Source organism: Candoia aspera, chromosome 3, assembly GCF_035149785.1.
Source record: "Candoia aspera isolate rCanAsp1 chromosome 3, rCanAsp1.hap2, whole genome shotgun sequence".
NCBI classification, from domain to species: domain Eukaryota; kingdom Metazoa; phylum Chordata; class Lepidosauria; order Squamata; family Boidae; genus Candoia; species Candoia aspera.
The window spans coordinates 88,368,939-88,387,166 of record NC_086155.1 but is presented as its reverse complement, the minus strand read 5'-3'; the positions used below and the strand labels follow the sequence as shown (position 1 = coordinate 88,387,166).

The following is an 18,228-nucleotide window of genomic DNA, read 5'->3' as shown; positions in this document are numbered from 1 at the left end:
TCTGTCTTCCTTTGAACTGCAGGTTCCTATAAAAACAAACTGCTGTGTGGGGTGTGTGGAACCTTTGGAAGTTACAAAAATCATTCCTTCATGAATCAGAGTTTAACCAAAATCTCAGGAATGGGTTCTTAGGATTTACTGTCTTACAGTGCTGTGGGCTGTAGACCATCTCTTCTGTGGCCTGGATTAGGATCTTTTTAGTGATTCTTACCAACTGCAATACATAGTTTGGGCTGAGGGAAAATTTCAGATAAAACATTAAAGACTGTTCTTGGTGGTGGTGGTGGTGGTGGTTGATGGTTGAGGCTTTTCTAGCTGGTTGTGATCCAATAAACATTATTTTTCCAGTATTGTCAATAACTGTTTCTTTGATTTTGCACATGCTTGTGTCATCAGTAATGGTACTGAGCCACCTTGTGTTCTCTTGGACTCTTTCATGTGTCTTCAGTTTCTCCACCCTCAGAGCCTTTTCCAGTGATTCGTTCCTTCACACGTGTCCGAAATATCTAAACTGTAGCTTCATAGTTATTGCTTCCAATCACCAGTCTCTTTCACTTCATCTAGTTTTCAGTTATTTATTCTTCTTGTAGACCAAGGCCTTCTCTGCAGTTTTCTCCCACATCTGAAGGAAACTTCTGGGAATGCCATGATCTGCAAGAAGGCTTCAACTTTGCTTCAGCTTTCTGATGGTCCACATTTCACAATCCTCTGTTACTACAGAGAAAAGCATGGTCTTGACTTTAACAACCTCTGTCATTAGTATGATGTCTCTACCCTTTACTAGTTTGTCTAGATCTGTCATAGTTTTACCTCCAGGCAGCAGACATCTCTTTATTTTATGGCTGCAGTCACTGTCTTTGTGAAGGTTTGTTACTACTTGAACTCTACCTGTTTGCATACAGTTGACATTGGCTGTTGACATATTCTTAGTTGTTTCTCGTTAAGATATATATATATATATATATATATATATATATATATATATATATATATATATATAAAGTCTATCCCCCAATACCCAAAATAGCTATCCTATATCAAACTCCTTATTGGTACTTAAAACCGTAGCATTATAATGTATAATACAGTACTTGTTTTTTAAAATATGAATTGTCTAGATCAGTTGATTTTTCTTGCTTTCTGTGAATATAAGCTCAGAAAAGCAGAAAGTTTCCAAATGGACAAATATTTTAGAGGACCATTGCACTTGGCTATGACTCCTTGTACTCTTTCCAGTCAATGTCATGGGTTAAAATTAGAATCTGGCTGCTGTGACATTTTGCTCTGTCAGAATTGGCAGGAAGGATTTAAATGGGTTAAGCAAAGCAATCAAGATTCATGACAGAACTCTCACTGCACAGAAGTCTCTGGGCCATGGAAAACCATCGGCAGCTTCAAGTAAGTGGTTGATCAAATCCTTTAATTAACACCTGGAGGGGAGTGAATTGGCAAGGAGTTTGTTGTTGCTTTGCAGCTAAAATTGGGAGCATGCTTTTGAAATGGCTGGTGGTTCATGATTGCCATGTTATTGCACAGTTGTCAGACAGGCTTTGTCCAAAAGCAGCTGGCAGAGAACAGAAATCTGTATGCAAGACTCCAAGAATAGGCTCTGTGTTAATGGTGAATTAATGGTTTGTCCTTCTTATAGATGTTTCTCCTGGATGTCAATTAAAAATCCAGAAATTGAAGGCATTTTGCAATCTATTGTGGGTTTCCTGTTTTGCCCATGACACTCCTGGATATCATGCCGAAAAATGAAAGTGGGTGTTGGGTTTGAATGCAGAAGAGCTATGACTGAAACAACTATTTCTGTTGGCACATTTATGGCTATTAAAGCCCTGTGGGAAGTCAGAATCCAGAAAATCACTGAAGAGCTTCGGAAGGAAAAAGAGTTCAGCCAGAAGGCTGCAGGGAGGTAGGTACTTACTCAGAATTAGGGATCCCTTAGATGAGAATTATGATTTCCAAACTTCATGGGCAGCACATTGGAGGAAACATTATCTGGGAAACATAAACTATGCAAGAAGCAAGAGAGTGAAAAACAGCAAATAGAGAAGTAGCTGAATTGCAAGAAGCAAAAGAAGGTGATGCTGTGAATTCTATTGCAGTTATATTTCAATTGGGATTTAGGGGAGTCCTCCAAAAGAGTAAAATAGAATAGTGAAATAGTGAAATATTTGGCAAAGAGAAGTAGCAGAACTGGGTTTTTTTTTAATGTTAAAAAATACTGTGACTCTGCTCTGTAAGTTGCTGTAGTAGTACGTTCCAGAATTCTGCTACTAGTTTCCTTTATGACAAGGCCAGCCCCAAGATGATATGCAACTTGGTAGTAAATACAGTACACTATAATGATTTAGGAGCTTTTAATTTCTGAGGAAATTGGGGGTTTTTTTTCCTAATTTTTTCCTAATTATTTTTTTATTAATTTCTGAGGAAATTTCTGGAGAAAGGGGGTGTGGTGGCTCAGTGGTTAAGATCAGGCTTGTCAACTGGAAGGTCGCAAGTTTGGCAGTTTGAGACCCAAGCGCCAATGATGGAGTGAGCTCCCACCCCAGCTCTTGCCAACCTAGCAATTCGAAAGCATGCAAATGCGAGTAGATAAGTAGGTACCGCTTTGGCGGGAAGGTAACAGCGTTCCGTGATTGTCATGCTGGCCACGTGACCATGGAAGTGTCTTTGGACAACGCTGGCTCTTCGACCATGAAACGGAGATGAGCACCGCCCCCTAGTGTCGGACACAACTAAATGGAAGCCTTTACCTTTACTTTAATTTCTGAGGAACAGTGATACTAACTGCTTCTGTGTTAGATTGCAACAGATCTGCTACCTGATCTATTCCAGACTCAATTCTGGATTCAAATATTTGAAAGCATGTTGGACACTGTATTGTAGCAATAAGGAAAAGATGTCTTTAAAACTTTACAACTTTTTTTTCCTAGACTGACAATTGTTTGGGAAGAGAGGGCCAGTTTGGCCAAGCTGAAAAGCAAAGTAATAATTGAAGATGGAAGGGCTGTTTTAAGGATTGAACAGGAGGAATGGCAGGTATTCGTGCAAGGCTACTAAGAAATTATTTTACATTCTTAACTTTGCTTTGATATTTTGTTTTATCAGTTTAATGTTCATCTGCTCCTCACTTCCTGCAAGAGCCATTTATTTTAGATGAGAGCCCTTGGAGACATGTTAAAGGCATAGCATCACTTTTGCTAATTACAGCTGGGTTGCAATTAATGCGCGTTCAGATAATGCAATGTTCAATTTAGTGCAAATTGTAAATTGATACCAGGTTGCGTTTAATGCAACCCCAAATTCAGTTAATACGAGGCTAGAGCATGCACAGTTGTGGTTTTACACCCTGCTAATTTTTGAATATGAAAAATGGAGAAAAATATTCTATCAGAGGAAAACAGTACAAGCTTAAAAAAGAAGGTTTGTTAGAGCAAAAATTGGATGTAATTGAACAACATGGTCATAGCAACCCTAAAATAGAACAAGATGTTGGAAGGCCTGAGTCTATGCTGTGCATTATTATAAAACACGCAGGGGAAATACAGGCATACCTCATTTTATTGAGTTTCGCTTTATTGTGCTTCGCAGATATTGCTTTTTTTTACACACTGAAGGACTGTGGCAACCCTGTATTGAATAAGTCTATTGGCACCATTTTTCCAACAGCATTTGCTCACTTCGTGTCTTTGTGTCACATTTTGGTAATTCTCACGATATTTCAAACTTTTTCATTATTATTACACTGAAATTAGCTGAGGTAGGATTATGTCCCACTACAGGCTCAGATGATGATTAGCATTTTTTAGCAATAAAGTATTTTAATTAAGTTATGTACATTTGTTTTAGACATAATGCTATTGCACAGTTAATAGATGACAGTATAGCATAAACAGAACTTTTATATGCACTGAGAAACCAAAAAATTCATATGACTCACTTTATTGCGATATTCGCTTTATTGCGGTGGTCTGGAACCGAACCTGCAATATCTCTGAAGTATGCCTGTAAAAAAGAAAAAGGTAAAGTTGCATCAGCTTTTTGTGGTTTGCAAACATCTACAAGGAGACTGAGAGATAATGAAGATGTTTTCATCAGTGTAAGCTTACCTTTAGGAACCATATTTAGAAGTTTTTTGTTTTTATTTTGCTTCCTATAACCACTTTGTGACTTTGTGAACAATAAATTTATAAGTATATCCTTTTTATTCTTTACTTTAATATTTCGTTAGTATGCATATAAAAATTTATGTCTGGAATTTTTCATTGCTTATTTCTGTCGTGTTGGAACCGATTACCGTATTTTCCATAGAAATATCACTTCAGATAGTGCAAATTCAAATAATGTGGCCATTTCATGGGATTCATTAACTGCACTAATCGAGACCTAGCTGTACTGATTATGGATCTGATTTTGGCAGTGGTTTTAAAGTGCTGAATTGATACAAGTTCACGTTTATATGTGATACTAATTCAGTGTTACCTTGAAAATTCATATTCAGCTTATAAGTCTCTTTTCTGTTCCTTTACTTCTCTTTTTATTTCTTCTTTTCTTGGTTGTGTTTTTAAATATCTGTTTAAAAAACGTCTGGGCTGCAGACAACCAGGTAATCAATATATCATAGCAATGTATTAGACTTTTCTTTATAAGTAGCTATCTGAATTTTTTCAGGCCAGATTAGGTACACTGTACTTCATGTCATTTTCTTTCATTCCTACAAACTGATTTATTGCAACTTTTAATATAATATCATTGATCTGATGTGCTTAGTGACTTTTTGTTTTCTCTCATACAAATTTAGACTCTACCTTCTTGCTTACTGAAACTGAATTACCTGCAGGAATGGCAGCTTCACAGAACTAATTTAATCAAAATCCCTCACTATATTGGTTGCTTTCAAAATCTCATTGTCCTAGATCTCTCTCGAAATTCCATTGCAGAGATTCCTAGGGAGATTGGTGAGTCTCATGTCAACATTTCTTTTTGTGATTGCCTCTTCAGGTTGGGTTCTGAATTCAGAAGTCTTACCAAACTTAATTTTAGAAAAACATATTTTGGAAACTTTTTGGAAAATTTCCTTCTTGATGAACAGCATATACCTGAAACAAATTGAAAACCCTATTCCTTGAATGAGTTATATTTTTAACTTACAGTACTGATTTTGTTTCTTTAGTTCTTTCAAAACATACATTGTGCTTTATAGCCTCAAGAGATGTTTATTCCAGAAGATGCTCATAATATCTTATAAAATTAATGCAATATCAGTAGTAATATGAAAAACAGTGAGCCTTGGAACATTTTAAATATTATAAATTTATTTTGAAATGTGCTTTACATGAAGTGAACACAGTCCACTTCATCAGACACTGACAAGATTATTTATTACCAATATTTATACCAGCCCACTCACTATTCTCTCCGTGGTGCACACCAGTGAGTCAACAAAGGGAACAAAAGACCATTACTCTGAATAAAACTACATACATGAAAGTACAATATAACATATATGCCCACCACAATCATCCAAGCTCAAAGGGATGTTAAAACTGGATTGACTCCACAGTCTTTTGAAATGTTAGAAAAGTTAGAGTCAAAAGTACTTCTATAGGAGCACAGTCTGAAGCATGGAGGCTGTTGGTATAGCAGCCTGCCTTCTGGCCCACACACCATATTCATCAAGCAGAATTTCCTGTACTTCTTTTTGAACTTTCCCTGCCCCCAAGTGACTTCCAATTTTGCCTTCCAGGAAGCATGTTGTGTTGACGTGCTTTAAAGAAAAGACATTGGGGTGAACTAGTGGGGTTTGCTCAGCATGGCATCAAGACAATTGTTTCATATCTGACATTTGGCAACTACAAGGAAGCAGCTGCTTCTGGAATGAAGGAGTAATTTTTTTCTCAGTTTTCATTCTGTTCTGCCCTCCTAATTTCTTCATAGTCTCCAGAGTAACCTTCCTTCTGTACCTTCTATATGCACTGAGACTACAGCTTTCAGAATCTCTTATCTCATGGCCTGAGGTTGGAAATTCTGTGTTGTAACTCTAATGCATATGAAGGACACCAGTTGGGGACAGCTGAGTTATTATTTATTTATTGTATGAAATTTATAGAGCCACCCAACTTCAGCAACTCAGAGTGGCTTACAATAAAACAATTAATTAAAAAAAAACAGAATAAAAATAATGGAAACAGAAAAGAACAAGCTCTAATCATTCAAAACATCCAATGAAAACGACCCCTATCCCATGACGGAGGAACAACAGTTCTTTAAGGCTTATTTAGAAGACACCAGAGTTGAGAAAATGCAAACATCTGGTGGGATAGGCATCTGAAGAAAATGTTGAGCTCCTGATAAATTATGCAGATTATTGAATATTTGTCATTAGCTGGATCAATAATGTAACTAGGAAGTGAAATTGGCTTCTAATATTGCTTCTTTGGCAATTTGACTTTTCTATGTGTGGTTGAAGTAATGTTAGAATTCTAAAATGAGTCTTCAAAATCTGTAGGAGCTTTCTCTAAACACCAATCTTCTTGATGTTTTTCTTTTCCTCTGATTTTAACAGCATGCTTTTTGTTTAAAAGGAAGCTTTTTGCAAGTGACTGTTATACCGAGGCTTTGTTTAATTTGCCTAATTTTTATAGGTCAATTGTCAAATCTTCAGGAGTTGATCCTCAGTTACAATAAAATTAAATCCGTTCCTAAAGAAGTAGGCAACTGTGTTGGCTTAGAAAGATTGGAGCTTGCCGTAAATAGAGGTATCTGTGACCTTCCCCATCAGGTTAGGACATACCATACTCTTCCTCTCTATGTTCATAATAATAAGGGGCATGTTTAAAATAACTTTTTAAAACCAGCTAATGAACATTTATTTATCTGCTCCCCTATGTGAACATACTAGCATGTCTCATCAGACTTACAAAATGTATTACTGACATGGATGCATCATGAATAAAATGGAGAATTTTTTTCCCAGCAATATTTCAGCAGCTGCATGTATAGCCTCACACTGAGAGAGGCCAGTGCTGATAAGCTGCATTGCCACCTAAGTGTAGTTGAATCATGAGTCCGAGAGCAATTTCATAAATAAACCTCTACATGAGGTTATCCCTGAGATTTGAATGGCCCCCACCCTGCTGGTGTTTCAAATCTCTTCACCCAGTCCTTGGTCAAGCGTGATGGAAGCCCCCCTTTTTCCTTTTTTTTATTGGTTCCCATCTGGATTTGTTACCTCAGCCATCTTTGTTCTTTTTTGTTTTCTGTTGTTTTCTTCTTTTAAATGAATTTTTGTAAACTGCCCAGAGCCACTGGAAGCCATATAAATTTGATAAATTATTATTATGAACTTCCAATGCGCTAACAGTACATGTATACATGAAGATTGCCATTTTAAATCAGCTTTTAGAATCACTTCACATGGTTCTTGGCCAATTTAAGTAGATGAACTGCCCTGGAATTATTACATACACACAGTGCTTTAGTCTGTCAGAAACAGCCCCATTGGGATGGAAGGTGTTCTAGGTAGGAGAAAACCCTATCTCTGTGACATTTCACATCTGACACAAACACAACTAAGGCCTGTTTCATGCATCACATCAAGTCAAGGGTTTCTTTTAAACTGATTGGTTGAACAAGCCATGAACAGTTTTGCCATCTTATTAAGCCCCAAACAAATCACATTATGGCTTCATGTTATGTGTGAATCAAATGTATAATTCAGCTGTACTTTTTCCAAAATTCTAGAGTACCATATATTCTTGAATATAAGCCCATCCACAGATAAGCCAACCCTTAAATTTTTAACCAAAATACCATGAAAGATGTGCCACTTGTGGATAAGCCAACCTGTATTTTTCATGGTATTTTGGTTAAAAAATTGAGGGTGTACTTATTTGCAGATGGGCTTATCCCCAAGTATATACAAGAAATACTGTATGGGTATTACCATATATACTCACAGATAAGCCCATCCGCAGAAAAGCCGAACGTGAATTTTCGGGTGCATTTTGGCACCTAAGATTCTCAGCTTATCCATAAGTACATACAGTAGATCTATTTCCAAAGCCTTTGTTAAAGAATTGAAGGGTTTTAGGGCTTGGTTACTTGCAGGACCACGTGCCTTCCATAGTTGCTGCTCATCCTATACAATCCAGCAAAGCTCCAGGTCCCTTTGATTAAGTAATGCCACTTGATGGGACCCAGAAAGCAAGCCTTCTCTACTATAATGCCTAACCCTTGAGAATATCCCCCTCCCAAGATTCGTACAGCCCCCACCCTAACATTATTTAGCTGAGCTCTTAAAACCTGGCTCTTTTCCCAGGTGTTAGGCTAGAGTGTTTGCAGGCCCCCTTTGGGTTGTCTGACTTGTGAGATGGTGGTTCTTTTCTCCAGATGTTCTTTTTGTATTCTGTAGTATATTGTGTTGCAGTGTGTATTGTATTGTATTGTATTCTGTGGATTGTTTGATTTTAAATGTTATGTATTGTATGCCACCCAGAGTCATAATGGAGTTGGGCAGTTTAAAAATAAAATTAAATAGAGTTAAATAACTGAGCTTAGTGAGCAGAAGTGTTCAGTAAAGATCAGGCATTTGTCCAGAGCCCGTTTGGAATATTTCTGGACATAATGCACCATCTGGTCTAACTTCATTATTGCTTTCTTAGCCCTTTCAGGATGAATGCGTTAGTGTGAAAAAAAATTACAGGAATAACATGAGTCATGCATAGATATCATCTCCCTCTCAGTTCCTGAGCAAAGCATTACGGATGTCTTGCCCAGAACACAGAATTTCCAACTATTCCATTAGGATTGCAGCTGATACTGTTTGATGAAATGTGGCTTATCAAAATGACATATCACTAAGATTCTCTTCCTCCTCCTCTTCCTCCTCCTCCTCCTAGCTGAGCAACCTGAAGAAGCTTTCTCACCTAGATCTGAGCATGAATGGGTTCACTACCTTCCCACCAGTCACCCTAGACATGCCAAACTTGGAGTGGCTAGACATGGCAAGCAACAGGTTGAAAGAAATCCCTGGCAATCTTGACAAGTAAATATAATAATCTGAGATGCAGTTCATGCCCTTGTGATTTAATTATCAAAGATGTTGTAGTTGTTATTTCATAAACAAAAACAAAAAGTTGTTACCAACCTATAAAACTGAAATACAATACAATGCAGGCAAGCAGTTGAATTATATGTATCCTGTAACAGTCATAAAGGCATAAAGTTTTTTTAAAAAATTATCTACAAGTTATTTAAGTAGATGGACTGAAATTTACACCATTCAGATCTCATTTGTTTGACTGATTTCAAACAAACACAAAATATCTCATTGAAAGACTAATTGACTGAACTGAATAATTTCCATAGCATTTTAATTTATGCCATGCTTTTTGAGCATTTGTTGAATAAAAAAAATTCTATAGGTAAATTGTTATTCCTATTTTACGGATGGGGAAAGTAAAGCTGAAAAATACAGTAGTTACCCAAATTCAGATAGTGCTCAATTTAAAACCAGCCATCCCAGGTTCAGATCTTTATCTGATGGCACTTTGTATGCAACTTTAATAGTATTTGGTTCATCACTGTTGAAATTACAGAAAATGTAATTAGATAGAAAGATGAATAGATGAATAACAAAGTTATTTTGCTGAAGACTGCTGTCCATATTTTTCCTATGAAAATCTGCAATATTTATCAGATGTATTAAAACTTCTTCACAGAGTTGGATCAGTTGGTATTGTCAATAGCGAAGTTGGTATTGTCAATAGCAAGCAGAAAACTACAATTCTCTGGCAAGGAGAAGGGCATTAACATTCCTAATTGCTTAAGGACATCACACTTTATTCTTGCACTCCAGTTTTACAACTGAAATTAGAAAATCCAAAGTAAAACAAACTAATATATATAATCTTCAGTTGATTTTCTAATTAAAAGACCTGTTTGACTTTACAGAGCAGAAAATTTACATACTTTGTGGCTCCAAAGGAATGAAATAACATATTTGCCTGAATCCATTTGTAATCTCAAAAATATGAGCACCCTTGTTCTCACTGGCAACAAACTGCAAGATATTCCTGTTTTCTTGAAGGACATGCCAAACCTAAGGTAAGAAAAAAAAAATCTCTGCTGCAGTTGGAAGTTTAAGTGCTCTGGATGAATATATCCAACTTTGTTGTCCATGGCTGATGTTTTTAGTCTTATTTTCAGAACAGCACTCTCAGATTCATCCATCATAAGAGAAACTGAAGTGTATCACTGTGTTACAAATTGATTCTGCATGGACAGAATGATGCCTTGCAAGACGGAGCTTCTCTTCATTTTTGGTAGTGTAGTTCCAAGTGATTCCCAATGCATGTGCAAAGCCAACGTGAAGTGTCCCTTGAAAAGTTAGACTCCATGCCGAATGCATCATTAATCTCATCTCCATCCACTCCATAATAATATCTGAGAACTGACATACATCTTAGGAGTAATGGTGTACACGGATACCTCAACGTCTATTAGAGAATAGCTGACGAGGGAAATCTAGAGGTACCATTGCCCAGAAAAAAAAAATGCAGAGAAGCTGCTGTCTAATAACATGTGACATTTTAAATTATCTTACGCATATATTTAATGGAACCAATCCAGCTTATTTTGTCTACATCCTGCTAAGAGTAATAATGTGAGTTTGGGATAGATACAGCAAGCAGACAGGTTGTAAGGAAACAGCTGCTAGAATGAATGAATGGACTGGAATAAAGGTACAATGATTCTAATTTCACATGGTACAGAATTTTAGTTAACAGGAAAGTAATGATCCTAACTGAGCCACATTTCCTCCTCTTAGGTAGAGCCATGAGGCCAGATGGTTTTGCTTATTCATAGTTTACCATCTCATCTGAATCTGACAAATAGTGGTTATTTTTAACCAAGTTTTGTTGAAACAAGAGTCTTCACCAATAGCCCTGTAAGGCAGGGCAGACTGCACGATACTCTACTATATTTTTAGTGAGAGCTCCCTATTTTTCTTAGCTGACCATACAGTGAATTGTCCATGGGTTGCACATATGAAAAACGATAGATCCCCTTTTCCAGAGCTTCTTTTAAACTCCATGAAATATGATCTGTGTATACTGTATGCTAAATAGCCCAGTGTAATGATTGCCCTAGCCCCAGATACTCAGACTCACAAGAGGATGCTAAATGAAATCTGATTTATTTGAGTACTAAAGACAAATACAGAGAAAGCTGAGAATGAGCAAAAGCGCGCCAAATACAAACTTAAACCCTTGCTTCAAACGTATCCCGCCTCCCTCGTAACAGCCCCGCCCGGCACAGGTGCCAGCAATCGTCAGAGTTGCTAGCCTGGGAAAGTAACCTTGAGCGCAGTAGATAACACAAATACATTCCAAAGCAAAGCCAAAATATAATCGTTCCCATCCTCCCTAGACAAATGAAACACGCATCCAATCAATGACATGCGAAACGTTACGATGCATCAAATACATTGAAACGGCGCACATGACATACCGCCCTCCTAAAATACCCCTAGGGACCTGGTTTCGAGGGATAAGCGGAGTGGAAACGGGCCACCAGAACCGGGGAAGCTACATCTGGTGCAGCGACCCACTCAGGATGAGGGAAATGCTTCCAACGAACTAAATATTGCAAAGTATTGCGAAGGCGTCTAGAATCCAAAATTTCTTTAACTTCAAAGTGTTGCTGACCATCAATCATGATGGGGGTGGGAGGTGGAGGTTGCCGATGCCAGCGATCAGAAGGAATAGTCGGTTTGAGTAAGCTGCAATGAAAAACAGGGTGTAAGCGTTTAAGGTTATGAGGCAAGTCAAGTTTAAAAGTCACAGGGTTAATTTGAGCGACAATTGGGAAAGGACCCACAAATTTAGGCGCCAGTTTCTTTGAAGGTTGTGCAGACTTGATAAACTTGGTAGAAAGGTATACCGAGTCCCCAACTTGGAACGCAGGTTGTGGGGCTCGCTTCCGATCAGCATACAGTTTATAATCTGCCTGTGCATCAGCCAATGCCTTTTGAATCATTGGCCAAGAGTCAGCCAGTTGTGTTGACCAATCATCTGTAGTGACTGCACCTGCAGGAGGTTGTGGGAGATCAGTGATAGGTACAAAGTCTTTACCCTGAGCCACCCGAAACGGGGTTTGCCCAGTGCTTTGATGCACTGCATTGTTGTAAGCCACTTCAGCAAATGGTAGGAGGTCTACCCAATTGTCCTGTTGATAATTCACAAAAGCGCGAAGGTACTGCTCTAGAGTAGAGTTAACCGCCTCAGTGGCCCCGTCCGTCTGAGGATGCCAAGCCGTGGAGAGGGCTTGCTTCGTGCCTAACAGCTTGAGAAACGCCCGCCAAAACTGCGAGGTAAATTGTGTACCTCTGTCCGAAATCAAGCGGGAGGGACATCCGTGTAGCCTGTACACGTGTACAAGGAATAGGCGGGCCAATTGACGCGCTGACGGAATGGACACGCAAGGGATAAAGTGAGCTTGTTTGGAGAAATAATCTTTGACCACCCAAATGACCGTTTTGCGTTGGCTGGGTGGTAGCTCTACAATAAAATCCATGGAGATTTCTTCCCAAGGGGAAGAGGGGGCTGCTACCGGCTGCAGCAGCCCTTGGGGCTTGCCCACCTTGCGCTTGGACATTGCACAGACAGTGCAGGAAGCAATGTAGTCTTTGACATCTTTACGTAATGTGGGCCACCAGAATTGCCTCCGAACGAGGTGCAAGGTTTTTACAAACCCGAAGTGACCTGCGAGTTTGTCATCGTGTGAACGTGTTAACACATCTTTTCGGAGGTTTTCAGGAACGTAGAGGCGGTTGGATTTCCAAGCGAAGCCTCTGTCAAAAGTAACATTGTCTTTATTCGCAAGCAACCAAGTATCCGTTTTTAGTTCTTTTAAAAACTTTTGTTGCAACTGGGAGGGAATTGACAAAGTGCTTGGTTGAGCAGCGCTTGTGGTGGGCGGTTGCTGCGCGCGCGTTTGGCTTCGCGTCACAGCCTGCATGCCCAATTGGGGCGCCGACCATAGGGTGCTTACCACATCTGGCGCCGCCCCAGAGTCTTGAGGTTGCCTTGACAAGGCATCAGCCAAGAAGTTCTTTTTCCCAGGAATAAATTTGAACTGAAAATTGAATCGATTGAAAAATTGAGCCCAACGAACCTGTTTAGGGCTCAGTTTTCGAGGGGTACTAAGTGCCTCCAAGTTTTTATGATCAGTCCATACCTCAAAGGGATGATTTGCCCCTTCCAACAGATGCCGCCAAGCTTCCAATGCAGCTTTTACTGCAAATGCCTCCTTTTCCCAAACATGCCAACGCCTCTCAGTCTCAGAGAACTTGCGGGATAGATAGGCACAGGGCTTGAGGCATCCTGCCTCGTCTTTTTGCATCAACAATGCGCCAATAGAATAATCGGAGGCATCTGCCTGTACAACAAAAGGCTTTGAGGGATCAGGGTGTTGTAAAATGGGCTCTTTGACGAAAGCTGCTTTCAGCCGCTCAAACGCCGTTTGACAAGCAGGCGTCCACCTCAACAGCGCTCCGGGATTCTTGACTCTCCTAGTATCTCCCACCCCTTTTGTTCGAAGCAGGTCCGTTAGGGGCAAGGCAATCTCAGCGAACCCCCTTATGAATAATCTGTAGTAGTTGCTGAACCCCAAGAAACTTTGAAGTTGCCTACGGGTACGGGGACTCTCCCAGTCCATGATAGCCTGCACCTTGGCAGGGTCCATTTCTATACCTTTATCAGAAATCCTATACCCCAAGTAGTCAATTTGGGTCTGATGAAAGGCACATTTCGATAGCTTTGCATACAATTCAGCAGATCTGAGTTTACACAAGACTTTCTTTACCAGAGCTACATGCTCTTTCATGGTTTCCGTATAAATCAACACATCATCCAAATACACCAGTACACCTTTAAACAGATGTTCATGCAAAACTTCATTGATTAATTGCATAAATACCCCAGGGGCCCCAGCCAACCCAAACGGCAACACCTTATACTGGAAGGCTCCCAACGGGCAATTGAATGCAGTTTTCCACTCATCACCCTCCTTGATTCGTACACGATAGTAGGCTTCTCTTAAATCCAGTTTAGAGAAGATCTTGCCTTTGGCCAGATGTGACAACATGTCCTTTATCAATGGCAAGGGATATTTGTTGGAAATTGAGACGGCATTTAATCCGCGGAAATCCATACAAAGTCTCAATGTCCCATCCTTTTTTGGGCGAAAAAGAACCGGCTCAATGAATCCGCGCGCCAAATTTTTGTCCACAAATTCCCTCAACAGAGTCAGTTCCTTTTGCGTCATGGAATAAATTTTTGGTTTAGGCAATTGAGTGTTGGGCAGCAGTTCTATAGCACAGTCCGTCTTTCGATGGGGGGGCAACTGGTCAGCTTCCTTTTCACCGAATACATCAGCAAACATCCTGTACTCGGCCGGCAAGCCTTCCAGAGGAGAGGCCGGGTAAGGCGGAGTCGCAGCTGCCGCAACCCCCACCATCTCCTCTGGGGCACCCTTCCCCTCTGCCGCTTGATAAAACCCATCCCTAAATGTGATGGTCCGGTAAACCCAGTTTATTTGGGGGTTTTGCTGCACCAACCATGGTACCCCCAACACCACCAATGGCCCCCCTACGGGAGCCACGACAAAAGACAACCCTTCCTGGTGACTGCCCAGTTGCAAGGCTACCCGCCCTGTAAAATGGGTGACCGGTTTGCCCCCTGCCATGGACCCATCCAATTGAGTAAATGCGATGGGTCTTTGTAGAGGGAAAGTGGGGAGCTCCAAAGCTGCCACCACGTCGGGGTGCATCAGACACCGGGAACACCCCGAATCAATCATGGCCCATACTTCCACCGTCTTGACTTGGGACCCCAATTTCAATTTCACCATGAGTATGCGGTAAGTGCCACTCACCGATGGAGGCTCGCGCCCGTCCTCTACCACCTGCCCAGCGGCGCCCTTTAGAGCAGGTGGCTGGCGTTTCCCGCCAGCTGCGGGATTTCGGTCTCCCCTTCAATTTCGTAGAACATCACATCGTCTCCCTCGGTCTCAGCCACCGCAGCTTTCTGTTTCCTCGGCAACGCAGGGGACTTCGCCGGCGGTTTTCCGGGCCGTTCCTCTACCTTTGCCTTCGGGCATGCTGCCACTCGATGCCCCTCCTTACCACATCTCAGACACAAGCCTTTTGCGTACCGCTTCTCCCGCTCCTCGTCCCAGGGTCGTTGTCCCGGTTTCCCCCCGGTGGTCGATGGGCGGCTGGGCTTCACCTCCCGCCCCGACTTGGCGGTCTTCCGCTGGGCAAAGATCTCTTGGGCATGTTCAGCCCTTCCTGCCAGCAGGATCCACTCATACAGCGTGTATGGGTCGTCCCTCCCCAGGGACCAGCGCAGCACCTCTGTATTCAAGCCATCTTTGAAGAGCTCGATAATGGTTGCTTGGGACCAGTCATCCACCTTCCCAGCTAGCGCTTTAAACTCCAAAGCATAATCGGCCACTGATCGGGACCCCTGCTTGAGTTCCTTCAGGGCTCGCTTTGCTCTCTCCTTTGCTAAGGGGTCCTCGAAGTGTTGCTTCAACGCCCAGAGGAACTCCTCGAGATTTTCCAGTTCAGGCGCTTCCGACTGGCACATCTGGACATACCAGTCTGCCGCCCTCCCCTTCAGTTTGGTGGCAATGGTGATGATTCTTGCCTTCTCCGATTGGAAAACCGCCCCCCATTCCTCCATATAGGCTTTCGCATTCGTCAGGAAGAACGAGAGTTTGGTCGGGTCCCCATCAAACTTGACAGGGAAGTCTCGCATGCCGCCTCCCGCCGGGCTGCGCCCCACCACCGGGGCTGCTGCGGCTGGTGCTTCCCTGACTCGGGGCGGCACGGGGCCCCGGGGCGATCGCCCGGGCGATGCTGCGATTTCCATCTGGACCGACTGGTCCCCTTCGCGCCTCCGCACCACCCGTCGCCGTTCCGGGGTCAGCCCCTGGGAGGAAGGGGTTGAATGCCTCTGGCTTGATTCTTCCCGGAGCTCTCGCATCGAGGTTACATCCAAGCTCAGCTGTTTCAGGATAGCCTCCAACGAATCCATCTTCGACTCCAGCACTCGGATCCGATCCGGAGTGGGTGAGCCCTCCGTTGGCTGCACCTGCACCACGTTGGGGGATAAGGGGTATCTCTGCCTCCAGGATGGGCCCCCCGCTGCTGTGGCATCTCCTCGGGTCTCATCCCAGGTGAGCAGCTCGCCCGGAGAATTCACGGTGGTCTCCGGGGCCGTTTTCAGCCCCCCGGCTTCGCTCTCCGACCCGGAGCTCGCCTCCTCTCTGATGGCGGACAGCTCCCCACCTTGGGACGGTCGGCCGGACGGCCTCACGGTCGAGTCCGGTTCCCCTTCCTCCATCATCACGATGTCGGGTTCGGTCATCGCGGGCTCTCTCCCTCACAGGTTAGACGCTTGTCTTTCCTGGACAGGGGCCAGCGGAGTTAGGAACTGAGATTCTCAGCTTTATGTAATGATTGCCCTAGCCCCAGATACTCAGACTCACAAGAGGATGCTAAATGAAATCTGATTTATTTGAGTACTAAAGACAAATACAGAGAAAGCTGAGAATGAGCAAAAGCGCGCCAAATACAAACTTAAACCCTTGCTTCAAACGTATCCCGCCTCCCTCGTAACAGCCCCGCCCGGCACAGGTGCCAGCAATCGTCAGAGTTGCTAGCCTGGGAAAGTAACCTTGAGCGCAGTAGATAACACAAATACATTCCAAAGCAAAGCCAAAATATAATCGTTCCCATCCTCCCTAGACAAATGAAACACGCATCCAATCAATGACATGCGAAACGTTACGATGCATCAAATACATTGAAACGGCGCACATGACACCCAGTTCATAATAAGACTAACCTCAGGGTAGGCTGAGGCAATCCAGATGGCTCCCACCTTGATGATGGTATTGAAAGGTATTGATGACCTACTATTCTCCCAGGCCTTGGGGAAGGTTGAAGATGGCGCCTCTGTTGGTTGGGTTTTAGTTTATATGTCAGTCTTCAGGCCGTTTAACAGGGTTTTTTGTTTTTGTATTGCTCTCACTTTTTTTATTGTAAGCTGCCCAGAATTGTCAGGAGTCAGATGGCCTCCAAACTGTTTAAACAAACAAACAAAATTAATTCTGGTTCCAGCTAGGTACCTTTATTCAAGAAAAGATCAAAAATGCTCAGTTGCTTTCAAAACAAAGCATGAATATTAACTAGCCATACCATTATTTTTCAAGAACGTAGATCTTAAGACTAGATAGGAAAAGCATGTTTGTTTTGTATTTATTTGTTACATTTATATCCTGCCTTTTGTTCAGGAGCAAATATCCAGTCATTTAACAGGTGGTCTTGAACATGGATCCATCAGATAATTCCCACATGTACCTATAGGGCTGGTATATGGGTTCTCAAGCCTCAGATGAGGTATAACACTGATTTGCAAACTTGTATTTAATACATATAAGCATTCCTGTTTAGAGAGAAATTAAGAAAGGGGACAGTATTGAGTCTGTCACAATTTTTATCTCAAAATTTAGGTTAAAAAGATAGCTTGTTTAAGAAATCTAGTGAGGTTTAATAGTTAACTGTGGTTAACCTAAAACAGACCCTCATATCTCTCTATGGAGTAAGAGAGGGGAGAAAAGACCATTTGAATGCAGAGCTAATACAGGCTCAACACTAACACTAAACCATTATTCAGTGTTCCATGTGAAATGGGCCTTTAAAATACAGATTTCCAAGAGCAAAATATATTGCCACCACCTTGACTGAGGCTTCATAGGGGTTGTGTTACTAATAATTTTACTCCAAGATCTAATTACAGTATTAAATTTGGAAGTGTTTCTAGTTTTTTTGAAGGAACGCCAGTTGATTAACTCCATTCTGTAATCTATAATAGATTTGTCAACTTCAGAGATAACCCACTGAAGCTGCAAGTGACACTTCCTCCTTGTGAGAATGCTGAAGAGGAAGAGGAACAGGAACTCTATGGAATTGAGTTCATGCAGTTATATATTCAGAAGTCACTCGACAGTGAAGGTACCATCTATTTATGGTTAAAACAAACACAGACTCAGTGAGGAGACTGCCCTACTTTTCAGTGAGGCAGTTTCATAATGCTTTACATTTTAATCTCTTTTCTCCAACACAGGAAGAATTTTCCATGTGCAGAG

At 41.7% G+C, this 18,228-nt stretch overlaps 1 protein-coding gene across 2 annotated transcripts in view; it reads left to right on the top strand.

Annotated features, from left to right (window-relative positions):
* Window positions 1-1,017: 1,017 nt before the first annotated feature.
* Window positions 1,018-18,228, top strand: part of LRRC39 (leucine rich repeat containing 39) — a 20,278-nt gene continuing 3,067 nt past the window's right edge. For both annotated transcript variants that reach the window (XM_063298341.1, XM_063298340.1), the window contains exons 1-8: window positions 1,018-1,398; window positions 1,649-1,915; window positions 2,940-3,045; window positions 4,808-4,964; window positions 6,651-6,787; window positions 8,907-9,052; window positions 9,961-10,113; window positions 17,955-18,094. In XM_063298341.1, coding sequence (XP_063154411.1) covers window positions 1,755-1,915; window positions 2,940-3,045; window positions 4,808-4,964; window positions 6,651-6,787; window positions 8,907-9,052; window positions 9,961-10,113; window positions 17,955-18,094 — 1,000 coding nt within the window. In that variant the 5' untranslated portion in view covers window positions 1,018-1,398; window positions 1,649-1,754. The remainder of the gene's footprint in view (window positions 1,399-1,648; window positions 1,916-2,939; window positions 3,046-4,807; window positions 4,965-6,650; window positions 6,788-8,906; window positions 9,053-9,960; window positions 10,114-17,954; window positions 18,095-18,228) is intronic.